This window comes from Eurypyga helias, unplaced genomic scaffold, assembly GCF_000690775.1.
Source record: "Eurypyga helias isolate BGI_N326 unplaced genomic scaffold, ASM69077v1 scaffold22487, whole genome shotgun sequence".
NCBI lineage: Eukaryota > Metazoa > Chordata > Aves > Eurypygiformes > Eurypygidae > Eurypyga > Eurypyga helias.
In genome coordinates, this window is record NW_010263935.1 from 1 (window position 1) to 16,661 (window position 16,661).

General features: G+C 35.8%; 1 protein-coding gene across 1 annotated transcript; it reads right to left on the minus strand.

Moving 5' to 3' along the window:
* Nucleotides 1-3,009: 3,009 nt before the first annotated feature.
* On the minus strand, nt 3,010-13,643 carry LOC104513026 (nebulette-like; the record flags this gene model as incomplete). Its single annotated transcript, XM_010156244.1, has 6 exons — nt 3,010-3,181; nt 4,224-4,328; nt 6,608-6,701; nt 8,687-8,778; nt 9,167-9,259; nt 13,551-13,643. Coding segments are annotated over 6 exons (649 nt in total), but the record flags the coding sequence as incomplete, so codon positions are not given.
* Between the last annotated feature and the right edge of the window lie 3,018 nt (nt 13,644-16,661).

Sequence of the window (16,661 nt, forward strand, 5' to 3'; positions counted from 1 at the left end):
GTCGACCGTGCCACACAGCTTGGCGGTCACATCAGAAGAGTTAATACAGATTGAACCAAGTTTTAGTCACATCAGAAAAGTTAATACAGATTGAACCAAGTTTTTAATAAAATTTTAACAAATAATTACAGTGTTGTACAAGCTAAGAGGAGGTTTATAACAATGCAGAAACAGCTACAGGGTAAATTCTTGATCTACCCACATCTAATATACACAATTCATATCTGCTATGTCTAAAAATATAATTTAATCTCTGCAAGCCAGTTTAAAATAAAACCTTGACATAAACTGCAATCAGTTAAAGCACAAATCTACCAGATCACACCTTTTTACTAGTGATTTGCTCCTTGAGCAGACCTGTCTGCAAGATTTACTCAATGCATTGGAAGGGGGAAAAATAACTGTTTTCCTAACTTGGTCCTTTTGTTGGTTTGAGCGGTACCAAGCTAAATAATGGGTTGGTAGGTAAAGTAGGACTGTGGGAACCCCAAATATGTCATGTTTCAAATGATTAATAGCGTAGAGACAATGGAAAGAACAGACAGACCTAATAAAATAAATCCCATGGCTCTAGAATACATTCAGTGTATGTATATTACGTGTTATCTACTGCAACTCCCATAAGGTGAGGCATAGTGCAAACTCCCTTTTGACAAGATGAATAAAAGCCAGTGCAAAAATCCTTTGATAAACTATGTGTTAGTCTTAATAATGATAAACTATGCAACTACATAAAGCACTGACAGACATGAGAGGGGTGGGGGAACTGGTGAACGCCCAGCTTTTCCTGTTTGATCATGCCTTAGTAAGTAAAAACCATAACTACATTATGATGGAGCATCAGTGTGGCACCCATTGATTTGTATCCATTTTATCTAGCTCGGTAATCTGAAATAACATCTTGGCAATTTATAGCAACAATAATTTTAACTTTCTGGTGACTTTTGTCAATTTAAAATATCCTTATACTCACATGAGAATCATGGAACCTCGTTAGTCACAGATTCAAAGCTCAGTTTGATTAACTTATCTTGATGGGTTTAGAATGGCTTTAGCATAGTGAAAACCATTGTTTATTTGCCAAAACAGAGACATTAATTTTAGTAGTTGGGCATTTGAAAAAGTTGTTACAGCTTCACCAATAACACTTTAAAAACCAAACAGATGGGCTTCAACACAGAGGTACTTTTCCTAACTGGCAGAACAATTATCAACTAGGAAAAATATCAAGAGAGTCATCGTTGGTTTTTTCAGTCTGCAATTTTTTTTTTTTCTAGCTGCCAAGGACATTCCGTGAGGAGGGAGCTCACTGCTGCTTTTCAAACAAGCAGATATTATAGTTGCAGTTCACTCTGAAAAAGCATTAGCTGAAATATCACTGGATATTGGGCTCACAAGTTTGTCATGGCCTATTTCCTTTAAATAGTTGGACTATTTTTGCTGCTTGGTGGGCGTGGAGAGTTAAGAATTCCTGTGTGTTTTGATGCTGGTGTATTTTAAGGTGATAAACTGTACTAATATTTCAGTTACAGTTCAAGAATTTATCCTGGGGATGTTCTTAATCCTAATCTGTTTATGCTAGCAAGTCTTTGGTTATAGAACACAGGATTGCACTCAAGATTCTTACATAGGGTTGCAGTACACATGTAATGCATTATAGAGCAGGAGGTTTGAAATGCACACTGAACAGCATATTGCAAACTGTATATTAAACTGCAATTTTTCTCCTCTCTCTCTCTCTCTTTGCCTGCACCACCTCTAGCTATGGTAGTGAGTTCAAGTGCTCAGATCTCTAAAGACTGTGATATTCTGAACAAGATGTTGCCCTAGATCCAGAACACGTGACCCTCTGAGACTTGCATGGTCTTAAAAGCATGAGTACCTTCCCCAGACAGAGCTCTCTAAATACTCACTTTTGAGAACTCCCTTCCGGCATAAGGTTGATGTTTCTTTATGTGGTGACTCATTTGCAGACTTTAAGGAAAAGACTGAGGAAGCATCTGATGGGAATGATATAGATCTAGCTAACCTTGGTTTAGACAGGAGGATGGACTATGTGACCCTCAGATTAGTCTATTTGACTTGAAATTTCTCTAACTTTGAGAGGTAGATTTAAGTCAACCCTTGCTATTATTACTATGCTTGAAGGATTTGAGAGCGCCATTTTTCAACAAGTTTTTCCATACATAGACCCTCTGGGGTCTACACTGTAGTAAAGCACAAAAAAACAGAAAAAGGACACACCAAAACAAAAAGAAAGGACAAAAAAATAAAAATGTCAGGTTACCATTTCCTTTGCCATAGCAGACTTGCTAACTTTTAAGAGATTTAAAATATCCGCTTTGATTTTGAAATAGTGTTTATGATGAATACCCTGAAGGATATCTTAATGCAATACTCTGTCTCTACGTACAAAACCAGTCTGTATTCTACCCCTTGAATATCTGGTCTTACCTTGGACCATCTTTGAGAATATCACTTCTGAACACTGGTGTTTAGCTTACCAGAGACCTAATGAGTTATTGATGAGTCACAGCTTGAAATATTTTGAAAGCTCTATGAAATTCTAAGGCAAGAGGTAAATGGAGCATGTGCATCTCTAGAGAAAATTTCTGACTGACAGAACAGGAAATCTCAAACTAGACTGCAACATTTAAACATTGAAAACTTGGAGAATCACAGTTTTAGTCACTTGTCTTCTGTGCAAAATGAAGATTATTGCAGATATTTTGGCCTTTCTTGAAGAACTAAAATTCAGACCAAAAGTAGCAGTGACTATCCACATTTTCAAAAAAATTACAGAGCAAGTTACAATGTGTCTCCCTTTCATTCCCATTATTACTTCACAAGAAGCTGCCATTGAACCAGTAGTTCAGCACAAGTTTCATAGTGATAAAAGAGTGAAAAAGAAATGTGGGAGTACTTTTTCGTGCTTATAGTGGAGAACACAAGCAGAGGCTTTCATCTTACCCCCACTGTTTTCAGCAGCAATGGTATTTAACAACTTACCAACAATTATTCCTGGTCTTCTATCCATTTCAACAATATGTGGATGCACACCTTTATATGCTGCATCACTCACAATTTGGGTGTTTTTCCGCACCCGCTCGGTTACAGGATCATCTACCACTGGGGTGAAGCCTCTGCCCTTTGTCTTCTCAAAATCTTCATGGTATTTTACCTAGGAAAACCAGAAGAATTACAATTTTTTCCCCAAGCTGCAATTGACAGCAAATTGTTATCCTATGCAAGAATGCATACATCTGTTTTATGATGCACTTATATTCTTTGGGTTTTGCACCATAATAGAACTGTGAGAAAAGACTTGGCCGGCCATCCAGTCTATCAATCTTTGCTAAAGCAGCAAAGCATCGTCATACAGTCACATAGGACAGTAAAAGCCATCAGGTTATCTAGTCCATTCCCTGCTTCTCTAAGATAAGATAGCTCTCTCCTGATGTAGACAACTACATCTGCCAGTAAAAAATGTTCCAGCAGTAATAGGTCTAAAGAACTCAAGTATTCTTATTCACTGAGAATTTTCATTATATGCACCATTTCATACAAAAGGTACTCTTTTGCTCTTTTGTTTTATCATATGCCAGCTGGCTTTAAACATAGGTTTTTAGAAAGAATTGCAGTAATTCTAAGCAACCTACTTTCAAGAAAAAAAGAAAATTAAAACCAAGGACATTAGGGTAGAAAGTGTTATAACCAAGTGTTTGAACAAAAACAGTATTAGTAAGAGTTATTAAGGTAGTATCCCTGATTATGCATATTTATTTTTCAAATAGTCTTAATCAAATAATTAAGTTGACAAGCATTCTCACACAAGCAAATGCACACAAAACAATTCATTCCAAGAACAAAAGCCACGCAGAAACCAGGAACGTGCACAGGCACAAGGTGAAGTGTGTCACCTAATCCAGTCAAATTCTGTGATGCTCAAATGAGGTGTGTATTTTTTTAAAGAAAAAAAAAAAAAAACAACCAAACAAAAGAACAGACACTTAACTGTTAGAAAACTGTTTATTAGTATTTTGAAAATGATCATTACAGTCATATGCAGTTAGCAAACACTCCCTCAACAGGCATAAGAAAATATTTCTTCCATACTTGAGTATCGAGTTTCATTAGTTACCTATATTAATGGAAGGCAAAATCCAGTGGAAGTCAAGTGCCATTCCTTAGTATATTGTAGTTATAGGAAGAAAGTACCCTACCATTGAGATGTTGTTTTGAGTTTCTTTGACATGCCTTAGCTCAGGTGTGTCTAGAAGCATACTATGTCTACCTTTCATCTGCCTCTGATCACTGCTGTACTTGACCTGCAAAACAGCAACAAGAGCACACATGAAGTTTTTGTCTAGAGTAGAAAGGATGGGGAGAATCACACCATGCCAATGGTATCCTTTCCAACTCATAATGTCCCACGCTCTTCTTGTTTCTTTACACTCATTTTTTAGTGACTTATTTCAGAGAGAGAATACAAATGAGCTAATATATTGGTAAGGCCAAAGGGCACATTTATTTCATCAATCACTTATTGAAAAAAACAGTATTTACCTGAAAGCTGAAACTCCTGACTGTTTAAATGACATAAGTGGAATAATTCATTTATCAACTGAAAAAATCAGACAAATAATAAGAAACCACCACTGTGACTTGCACACCTTTAAAACATATTTGTATGGCTGGTGATAAGCTATCTTCTTATTACTCAGACAGACCCAGATTCTGTCCTCACTCTGCTTCCAGCTTGGGATTAGCATGACAACCCCTGGCTCCTCAGGGAATTCAACTCTTATGAGCAGATTAGTCCTGTGGCAGCCTTAGTACTCCTGTTCGGTAGTTAGACTTTTCTAGTAGCACAAAAGCAACATGTCTGGGACAAACCTGAGTATGCTGTTTTCAAAGAGAACATTTGGTCTCTGTGTTTTGTGCGTCTATAAGTACAGAACTTCCTCTGTCACATTCTAATTAGCATCTTTTGCAGCATTTTATATATTTATAAAGATATAACGATAATTATATTTTTTAAAAAAACTACACTGAAAATTCTAAAACTGTAAAAATAGCTGGCACTACTTGTTGGTTCTAGAATGAGTACTCTTACAGTTTCCTCTGCCTGGTTGAATTCTTCTACTAATGGGCTCTCTTAGCTCCTACATTGCATTGTAACCTGTGTATCAAGTGTTAGAAAATAATTTAGATTTACCTATACATTCATACTCAAAGTATTACCTCTCAAATCAGTTATGCAAATCTATTTCAAAATGCATTTGTCATAACAGAAACCATGTATCAAAAGTGTCTAATCCTCCTTAAAATTACATATAAGCAAACACAACGTATGTATGAAAACAAGACTCTCAGTGTCTTCGTTTCATAAGTAAGTTTGAAGTAATGAACAGAGAAACAGAAATATATGGTACTGCAAATTCTTCAAACACTTCTTAATTAAACAATACATTTTCTTAAAAAGTATATTCAGCTACATATGCTTTTGAATATAAGGTATTTACTGGACAGAATAATTATAACCAGCATAGTCTGGGTTTCATCAAATGCTCAGAGGAGCATTTATCCCTGTAAATCTTGAGAAATGAAGAGAAGGTGTCATTTGGGAAAAAGAAGCTTAATTTTCACAAATAAAAAAATTATTTGATTGTTGGGAAGTATTCCTCTTATTTTTAACTATTCACCTCAAAACTAACTGACTTTGGTAAATATGCATGAGATTTTAAGAATGTACTTAAGACATATATAGTTACAAGGTCAGATTCTGTTCCTTTGTCCTTAGATAAATCCTCTGACAAATCCAACCTACTTTACTTTACCCCCCCTACAATCAGTTCTAAAGTGTTCACTACTATTAATTCTCTTCTGCCACCTTGAGACAGTGGCTCTGCATGAAATCTGTTCTATTTACCATCTGCAGGGGCTTTGTCACTGATGTTTCAGTGTTGAGGGCACAGACTCTAATGTAACTAGTTTGGTCTTTATTTCACTGTGCTGTTTTGACTTCTTCCTTGCTCCTTATTAGAACTGTCTGCTGCTTCTTATCTCACTGTAGTGATGTTAAGTATTATCATAAAAGCCAGGAAAAATATCATATTTTACTCTTTAACGTTTAGTAATAGGATCTATATAGGACTACTCAGCTCTAACATAGGTGACACGTCACAGAGTGTAATGGATGACTATATGCTTCCATGCTTTGAACCATAAAAATATGAAATTTGATGTAAAATTAAATTATCATTTCCTTTGATCATCACTGTAATTTACTCCTTCAATATAGCAACTAAAACTTGGTAACAAGAGAGAAAGATTCTTGAAAGAATAACTGACCTCTACTGAGTCTCCTTGGAAAATACTGGCACCAACACAACCACTTACTTTTTTTGCAAGAATAATCACGCAAGTCTGAATATTTTTATTGCCCATATGAGCAGTGCATATCCTCAAAGGATAAAAGAAATCCATTCAGTGGATGATGTAGTTGAATTTATTCGACATATCAGATCTAAATGGAAAAGTATATCCTTGTTATATTCCTACAATGACTGAAAATCTAAATGACAAAAAGAGTCAAACAACTTGCCGAGCTGATATTGTCTTGATTCTTCTTGACTCTCTCTATCTCAGGAGTGACACTCACAGCAGTAGCTTTGCCAGGCTGCTCTCTGTAGTGAACCTATTATTTATCAGAATAAAATGGTACATACTATTTCAGCTAAAGCAATATCACATTGTATTACATTAAAATGTATGATTTAAAAGGTCATCCAGGAAACATGTGAAAAGCTAAAATGCATTTGAAGTTTATTAAAGCTTATAAAACTTGATTTTTGAAGCACAACCTTGAATTCTTTCTGTATAGTTGTCTTCTTAATAGATTTGTGTGGGTATATACACACATATACACACAACATCCTGACATTTACCACACTGATCCTTGGATAGAGAAATATATTAGGGATGGGGTAAGCCACAAAAAAATGCAGCAAAGTCAAACAGAGCACATGAAAAACTGAATTTCAGCAGTGCCCACTGTAAATGTATAATTTGTCCAGACACAGAGATTCCACAAGGATACCATCCATGTTCTAACTTTTATACACTCTATATTTAAAGGTGATTAAGCACAGTGGGTGTAATACATTTGACAACTGCCAGTTGAATCCAACTGCCTTAATTTCACCATGGGTTTATTTAAATGTACTGTAGGAATATCCCCCTTATTGCTTTTAACAAATCACGTAGCAGTGATGCATTAAACAAATTCACACACAAGGCAGGATTGGTATCTAAAAGAGGATAAAGGATAGGACGTAGCATTGACAGACCAATCAGCCTAATGTTAAGCCTGGTCCCAAATAGTGGGAACTCAGTTATAGTAGACATTTAGTAAATAATTTGAGATGGTTTATGATTCATGCCACTCCATATAGTTTTATGTAAAATTATTTTTTCCATACAAACTTTCTTTTTTTTAATAATCTGTTGTGTGTTTTCTGTGATAAGCATAACTGTACTGACACATTATGCTCATAATTCTGCAGTGCACTGTGACGTTACTACACATATTGTTCAAGCAATTGTCTTTCCACACAACACAGTTTTGGTCTGTCCACATAAACATATTCCAATTGAAAACTTAACATCTCATAAAAGCAATGGTAAGCTACCAAATGGATTAAACTTGCAAACTCAAATTTGTAAAGGTAAAATGATCATTCAAGGATTAATGTTTCTAGAAACATCTGAAGGTAAAGAATCTTCGTCCAAAGCTATTCCAGTGACCTGAAAGAGAAATTAATCTTTCCAAAGAAATTTGCACAAAACAAAAACTGGTGAAAGGTAAACAATGATGTGAGTAGAAAAAACTACAGAGACTGGCTTGAATCACTTGGGAAAACAGGTTTGTTTGAACAGCATGCATTTTAGGAGAGCTAGATATATCAACATAAATCCAGGAATAAATAGCATACACTTACGTTAGATGGACAGTATTCTTGAAAATTGTGTCTCTAAATTATTGAGGAACATGGCAGAAAACACCCCAGGGAAACACTGTAGCTCTTTGTAGCCCCATGAATTATGACTGTCAATGACAGTTCCCAATGAGGAGAATGACTGGTTTCTCAAAGACCCATTAATGGGGAACAGCTTCAACAATGCAAGAAGAGATCAGCATGGTCCAAAAGTCCTTACCTTTTTCCCTGTGCTCCTGCAAACAATATGACTTTCTAATGGTTATGTCAGACATTAAATACTAAACTCTGGTTTAGGTTACTGAGGTACCAGAAAAAGATAGGTAAGAGAGCTGGAGTTTGAGTACAACTATAGCCATTTTTTTACAAAGCAAAGAATAATAATAGCTGGAAAAGGAAGCTGTTTAAAATACATATATATTTGTGAAGTCTTCCTGCCAATACCCAAAAGAGAGAGTAACATTTCAAAACATTGCAGACATTTAATCAAATATGTAATGCTTCATGTTCCATTTTCCCAATCAAGAAATGGCTTTTCACAACTGCTTCTTAAAAGATTTTTTCAAGTAATCCCATTACTGAACCTGTACTTAACTAAAAAAAAGGCACAGCTTCTTGAGGCAAAACTTTGTACTCATCCTCTGCATCCAAAAATCAAAGGAAAGATTAAATGAGAGCAACTTCCCATGCTGACATTCTCTTGATTCCTCTTGACTCTTTCAATCTCAGGGGTGAGACTCACAGGTGTAGCTTTGCAGAGCTGTTCTTTGTACTGAACCTAGTAAACATAGCAGAAGATATTACACAGAGTCTTCAAAGTAACAGAAATACAACAGCATTGTAGACATCATTAAAGAGCACACTGGATTTGGATGGAAAATACCATGCCTTACTAAACACCTGCATCCGTCCATATGATACTTCGTACTCACCCTCTTGCAGTTCTATTTCAGACACAGACAATTAATATTTCAACAGAAATACTTCAGTCTCATTGATTTAAATCAAATTGCAAGGGTAAGGAGTTATTATTTTACCATTAATTGTTTAAATTAGTCTTTGTGGACAAACAGGAACTAGCACAAACACCATGGATGTGTTCACAGAAGCACAAACACATTTAATAGAGTAGAGAGGAATGCGTGAGCAACGAAAATGGGGCACACATTGCTAATATTCTTCTGGTTTTCCTTAACTCTCCTTAGTTCAGGTGGATCAGAAATAGTTGTTGCGTGCTGAATTTCTTCCTTATATTTAATCTGCACAAAAAACATTACAAAACATTAGCAAATTAAATAAGATACAGATGAGCACTAAAACACAACAGGCATCTGTAATCTCTCCCTCATGCATACTGCACAGCTAGACCACCCCTATCAACACCATTGGCCTGAACAGGAACAGTTACATTTAATTTCTGAAACAGACCGTTAGGGTCTTCAGTGCATCTTGTTCCATACAATGAATCAGAAGTTGCATATAGTGAGCCTAGTAATCTAAACCTCTGAAAAACTTCAGTAGGAATATACATCACATGGGACTGTGGCTGTCTTCATGCTAATTGGGATGCTGCATATACTCCTTGGAGATCTGCCTCACACTGACACTTGGCCTTGTTATTACCTTGCTAAGGAGTCCATCAGTCCATTTCAGAAGCCAAACACTTCACAGGTGATACATAATCATTGGAAACATTTTTCATTAGCAAGACTTAAGGAAGGAAAAGTACATTAAGAATAAGGGAATAGCATAATGAATGCATTTGTACAGGTTTTTATTAATGTGGCATACAAAACTTCTGTTAAATACATTTTAAGGCTGCAAAACCAAGGACTCAAAAATTAGAAGACGATACAGTTACGTTTAATGTAACCTTAGTTCTGCTCCTGTTACAAATATGGTCCACATACAGCTTTTAATATATTTTATACTAAATTCGTTCCTCTTTAAGTGCTTTATAATCTTCTTTATCTATTACCAGAAGCTGTTTTTCTCAAGAGAAATCTGCCTTATTCAATACACATAATTAATGACCCTTACTCAGTGAGTAGTTTACATGCAGATCATGATTGATGGTTTGGGGTTTTTTTCTTTAACTGCTCTAAGGTCCTGTTTTGATGACAGAATTACCAATTTCTTCAGGAACTTTTCTATGTTGCTCCTCACTAAAGCATCTGAGTTTTTCACACACATTAATTCACTAATTTTGCTGTGAAATGCAGAAGAAGGGAATTGTGGCAAGAAGTACTATTTTTACTAGGGAGCACAGACAAGTAACAGCTAATTTGGCTACATAATTTTAAAAAACATAGATTATACAGCACCCGCATTCCATGAGAATTCCCATTTAACTGTACTTTGCAAAAGGGAAAACCAGACCAGGTTTGCTTCTGTGGCAAAGTATAAAGCCATATATTTTGGCATTGGATCACCAGGTCTAGACACAGGGACTTGAATTCAGGTTCTTTCTTTTGAGTAGTGACTTAGTGACCCTAATAGTACTCCCTAAAAGTACCTCTTGGGGAGGTAATTCCTCATGAGTTAAAAACACAAACATACCTTTATATACGCTTACAAACATACAAACTTCTTGTGCCTTTATCTTAAGCCCTTTGTGGTTTGTTTAGATTGACTGCACACCATCATGAAAGAATAGGAAAATATTTGACCAAGGGTACCTCAGATACATGATGACAGCAAGGGAGTGGTAAACCTAAACAACCCTGGGTTCTGCTTCAGCTCTTCTGCACAGGAGCACGTCACTCTGCCCATCTTTCCCCACATGTGGCCTCTCCACTTTGTCCATGGCCAAGCTCTTCTACACTTTCAATTCCTCATCCCTGGCCTCTTTTTTTTCCCCAGTTCGCTGTACGAAATGTCCCTTGGTACCCAACTTTCAACTCTCTTCTCCAGTACATGGTACTTTTGGAGAGTGCCAAATTTTTTAACACAGACAAAACAACTTGTTTTTCTCTAAGCTCATGTTTGGAAGCTGCTTTGGGTGAAATATGCAAATAAATAAATAAAACCAAACCAGCCCAAAGCACAGACCAGGAATGGAAAATTTCATCCCAGACAGTTTAGGACTGGCAGAAGTACTCAACCGCTGGAAAAAGGGTCTTTTAATAGTGACTATTAGGTAAGCTTAAGAATTGGCAGTGCTACTAGTTCTTAAAATGATTCCAAACATCCACTGCTTGAGTTTTAATCAGGCCCCAGGTTTGTGGTGCTGACTGACATATCACAGGGATTTCCTCATGGATTTCACACAAACAAAAACACAGTTACAATCTTCCCCCAAAAACCTTTTTCCAAAGGCTATGTCCAGTCCTGCCTGTCCTTCAATATAAAGAAGTTTTTAAAAAATACTCTTTGTTATTTGTAGCATATTGGTTCAGATTCAGCTACAGTCCATGGGTCTGATGTTTGCTCTTAAAGTTCTGTGAGATCTTGACTCCAACTCTTTAGGAAGCTGTTTCTTCCAAACCAGTCATCACATCAGGTGAGATGAGCTCAACCACCCTGACTGTCACCACCTTGTTTTTTAGGATTTGAAAACAGACTGTTCTGAGCTTTGTCTCCAACAAATGTCATCTGGAAGAATTTGATCACGTTTAGAATATGATGCAATTGACTTTTTGCATGGTTTGGTTGTAGAGCAAGTGTTATTTTGGTTTGGTGTTCTAGGTTTTTTTGCACAACAGATATGCTTCACATTCCATACTTTCATTTAGCTCAGCAAATAGTTTTAAAGCTGCCCTAAGTCCTTCTGGCTAAATTCAAAGATATGCGTAAAATGTTTAAATCTAAAGGAGTCAAAATTGGTGTCATTTACCCTTCCTTTGGGACGGCTGTTTCTTACACAATATAATTTCCCTCTTACTGACATATAATTTAAAACTTCCTTACACACTACCTTTAAATTTGGCATTCTACACTTTTATTAAACATTATACAAGACTTAAGTAATCTCAATACACTCCATGTAATAAAATATCTTTTGTAAAATATTAACTCTACATACAGACTAGCAAGGTAAAGGCCATGTTACTCATATCACACCACTAAACCACTAAGGCATTTTGTGCTTCTCTTGATATGCTTTTGTTCAAGTATGTTTACTAACATACTGATCCACCTTTTATTTTCCTCTCCTCACCATTGTTTAGGATTTCTGAAACAGCAAAAACACTGCACACTATTTTTCCATTTCACTTTGAAAGACACTGCAAAAAAGCATTAGAGTAAGAGTACACCTAATAAACCTCTGTGTGTGTGACTGCTCTTCAAATAGATGTCTGTGGTAACTGGAAATCAAATACGTACTAGGAGATTAGGTTTTTTGTTTCTAGAACACCAATGCAAAACTGGCTAAAAAAAAACCCTCAAATACATAATTGCACAGGGTGGGAGGAAAACAAATAAAACAACAAAAACCCACCACCCTCAAATCACAAAACCCTACAGCTTCCCAACCAGAAGGATTATTTCAGGATTTAGGACACATGATGGCTTACAATGAATCTTAAAATTTCACTGTGACTCAAAATGACAAGGTGAAAAGTAAGATGGAGCAGAGAAAAATTCCAAGGAAAATTTTTTTCAAGGAATAGTTTTTCAAAATTTTATGGAAATTCCCTACCTGACTTTACTTTGGTGGGAAATGCAATATTTAACACTACACAGTAAACAAGGCAATGCTAGTAAAATAGGTGTCCAGAGTCCCTAATTTGCATTTCAACTAATAGTTAAACAAAACCTAGTGTCATGTCTATGCATTACTTTCAAACTTTATTTTTCAAAAAGTTTCTCATGTTCAGAAAAGCCATGTCACAAACATAAGAATAGCCCCAGAGGACTCCACACCAAAAATTCCAAACAAATAAACAATGCAGCTACAAGGTTTTTGCTCGGCAGTCACTTGTCCACTTTTTTCTAAGTTTTGCCACTTATTTATCAGAATATGTTCTACTTGTAAAAATTCTCATTTTGATATTTAATTTCAGTTACCCATTAAAATGCCAAAGACATTGGTCATCCATAGATAAACATAAATTCAGTCTCACCAGATCAGGCCCTAACCTTTTCACATAGCTCGAGTCTGGACATCATCTTCCTCTTCTAAAAGTACAAACTGCACTGGTACAACTGCACCAGACTCCACAGGAACTTTACAGATTCTGGGTTTTGTGATGATATGATGATTTTCTAAATCGCAAGTTACAACTGCTGTTCAGTCTGTCTTATCAGGAAATACATATCAGGTTTTTCATTCTGGAAAGACAAAACTCTCTCCTCAAATATTTAGTAAAAAGTTTTTCCTATTTTTCATGATGCGTCAGTATGAAACTCTACCTTTGGACAGAGAAGAACTACACTAGAGTGGAGCTCTAACTCTTCTAGAATGAAGCTCTATATCCAAAATCCAGTGGAATACTATTTGAATTAGATATGTGATATGAAAATATAGAACTTTTAATAAACAAGACGGAAAAAAAAAATTGACCACCACTTACTCACATAAGAATAATTAATGTTAATAATACTTACTGAACTAATATTCTGTTGATTTTTCTTTACTCTCTCAATCTCTGGAGTCTCTTTTACAGCTGTGCCAGCTCCTACTTCCTTCTTATAAAACACCTTTGTTTCCCCAAAAGAAAAAGTAATTATGAGACTATTAGCAATGCAAGTACAATTCTCATGAAAGTGCTGGGCAATTTTCCAAGTTACAAATTGGTCTGACTATAAATCTTGCTAAGAAAGCAAATACTTTAATTTTTCATAAATCAGACCAATTATCAATAACTATAACAACATTGTTTTCAACTGTAATCCAGATAATGTATTACCATCCTTTAGACTGATCTTAAACATTTGTAAGTATTTGTAATGATAGTTTTAACTTAGGAAATAATATTGAAATTTAGATTATAATCTATAAACATTTACAAATGCAACTTTATGCTTGAGTAATCACACTCAATTTAGTTGAACGTGCATGTACATGCAAGATGTGAATTGTTTTTTTAATCTTCAGATATTAAAATACTCTGAGAAGTGAACAGATACTATTCTTTCTAATTTAACAAACTAGGAAATTGACATATTCATGAAAAAATAACCAGAACAGCCAGAGCTACAACCCAAGTCATGCAATTTTTTGATTTCTGGGTTCAACCCAGAAAGCTGAGGACTGTATCTAAAAACAAAGCTCGCTTCTGAAAAGATACACATGCTGTTTATATAATTCTCTCTATTTCAGTTGTTTCAGTAAAGGATAGAACGCATAACACATCAGCAGAATCAATCCTTCAAAGTTACTGTAAGAGACAGCAAGTAATTGCTCCATAAATTCCAAATGTGGCTATAATTTAAATAACCATAGAGCACCAGTTCACGCTGCAAAACTCCTTTAGGAGTTTTATTTGAATTTCAGTATTTGGTGTCACAGCTGTTGCCATTCCAGTAAGTGTTTCCAGGCTGCTAGTGTAGAAACAAGTCTGATCCTGGGGTTTGCAAAATAAATCTTTACCATTTAGTATTTCTGCCTTTCTTCAACCAAGATTTATTTAACTTTTCCTATCAGTAAACCTGAAACAATAAAACATCATTCTTGATGTATTTTTCCTACTTCCTTGAAGTCCTCTGTAACCTAGGGTGACCAGTAGTGCCAAATATTCTAGAGGAGAGCAATTTATTTATGTCCATAACTCATTTTTTCAATATTCAGAAAACCTTTAACAATTCAGAATTTTGTTTTACCATGTGAGAACAGAGACCATTTATGAGTAAGAACTTGAAAATTCTTCTGCATCAACTTGTCAGTTCAAAGTAGAAAGGTTTACATAGCAGAATGAACTAAAATACACTTTCTCCTTTACCAAGGAGGGAGTGGTAAAAAATGTTGGAGATGGGAATTTTTCAATGAAAGAGATGACTGTGCAGTAGATATCCTATTGTAAATCATCTGCCAAATGAGCTAGTGAGCTATAAGCAGCACTGATCTGATCTGCAGAGCTGGCCACTTTTTTTTGTCCCTTAAGGCAGTAAGTTACTTGAGACAAAATCCAAATTCAGAAGTCTATTATGGGTCATTAATTTTTTTTTATATTGGGGTTGCTCCCAGCTATATCTTAACTTAGTAAAATGCAACTTAGCTTTATAATCTAAATTGCACAGAATGCTGAAAGATTAAAATGTAGAGAAAGAAAAAAATTATAATTCAATCACAGTTATAAATCGCTTTTCTACATTTGGAGGATCCAGTTCACAAGCAGAAAAAGAATGATCACCCACTGACCTACTTGAGAACTCCATCAAAAGACCAGAGCAGGGAGGAAAGCAGATCAGTAGAGGCCAGCTTGGAAACACCCTGTTATATGGAGTTTCAGCATACCATTTTAGGATGCCAGTGACATGAGAAACAGTGCTAATTGCCATCACACCGTGCAGCAGAGCACCATTCAAAAACCAAGAGGCAACAGATTACAAGGAACAAAACTGGGCCAGTGGGACCATCAACACCTCCTATTAGAAAGATGTAGTTTCAAGCTGCTCTTATCTGAAGGAAGAAAAGGAGCAGGTAATGGCTGGAAGATGTTACAGGAGAGACCACTGCCTAGAGCAGCCTCTGAGACTTTTCTTCTCTCCCCACAGACTCTTATTTACAGTGAAGCTGCAGTGGTATGGGATAGCTGCAGGTAAACACCCCTGAGAAAACTGATTGACCTTGTACTTATGTGGAGCTGGAGCAGCTGAGAATATCTCTAAGATGCACATCTGTGTCAGATAATACTGAAATATTTAAGTAAGTTATATGCCTTTCTCTCAAATCATTGGCTTTATTAGTATTACTTAGTCTGCCATAAAAAACAGACACTAACTGGACAGCCTTTGGTTCTGGAGGCTATATTTACTCTCCTCTTCCCTTTTATATTACAAGCAAAGCCAGAATTACAAACAGCAAAATTAATGGTCCCAAAAAGGAAATGAAACTAAATGTATTGCAAGCTGGACAATTTTAGAAATCTAAGCTCATAATTTATATTTAGGGGTAAACTGAAACTTAAATCTAGCATAAAATGAAAAAAATATATCCAGTATAACATAAAATCATTAGACATATATACTTATGAAATCTGGTCTGTTCTGCTTTTATACCCAAATCTTGATGTTCTGTACATATGATAGGAAACAGATGAAAAATCTTATATGCACAGTAATAAGCCTTAGACTTTTTTGTCCTTTTAAATAAAGTACTTCTGGCGCTTGATGGAAAAACAGAAAAAAAACTTCATTTAAAAATAACTCTGGCTTGGCAAGGCAGTATAAGTGGTTCAGCAATTCAAACTAACAGTGTCACACCTAGAGAAGCCATGGCAGAGGATGAGGGGAAATCAGTCCATACAGCCTGCTACAATTACCCTCCAAAATAAAGGGGAAGTTTAGCTCTGCAGAACACAGTGTAATAAGCTGGTACTTGGTGCCAGCCTAATTGAAACACATTTCACTTTTAAGAAAATATTTTATTTATGGAAAGACTACATGTTAGAAACTTAATACTATACAGAACTCTTTCCAGTGAACTTTCAGAGTACGAAGTTGTAATTTAATAGGTCTTTACTGAACCACTAAATCCTGGGCGATTGGGATTCCCTA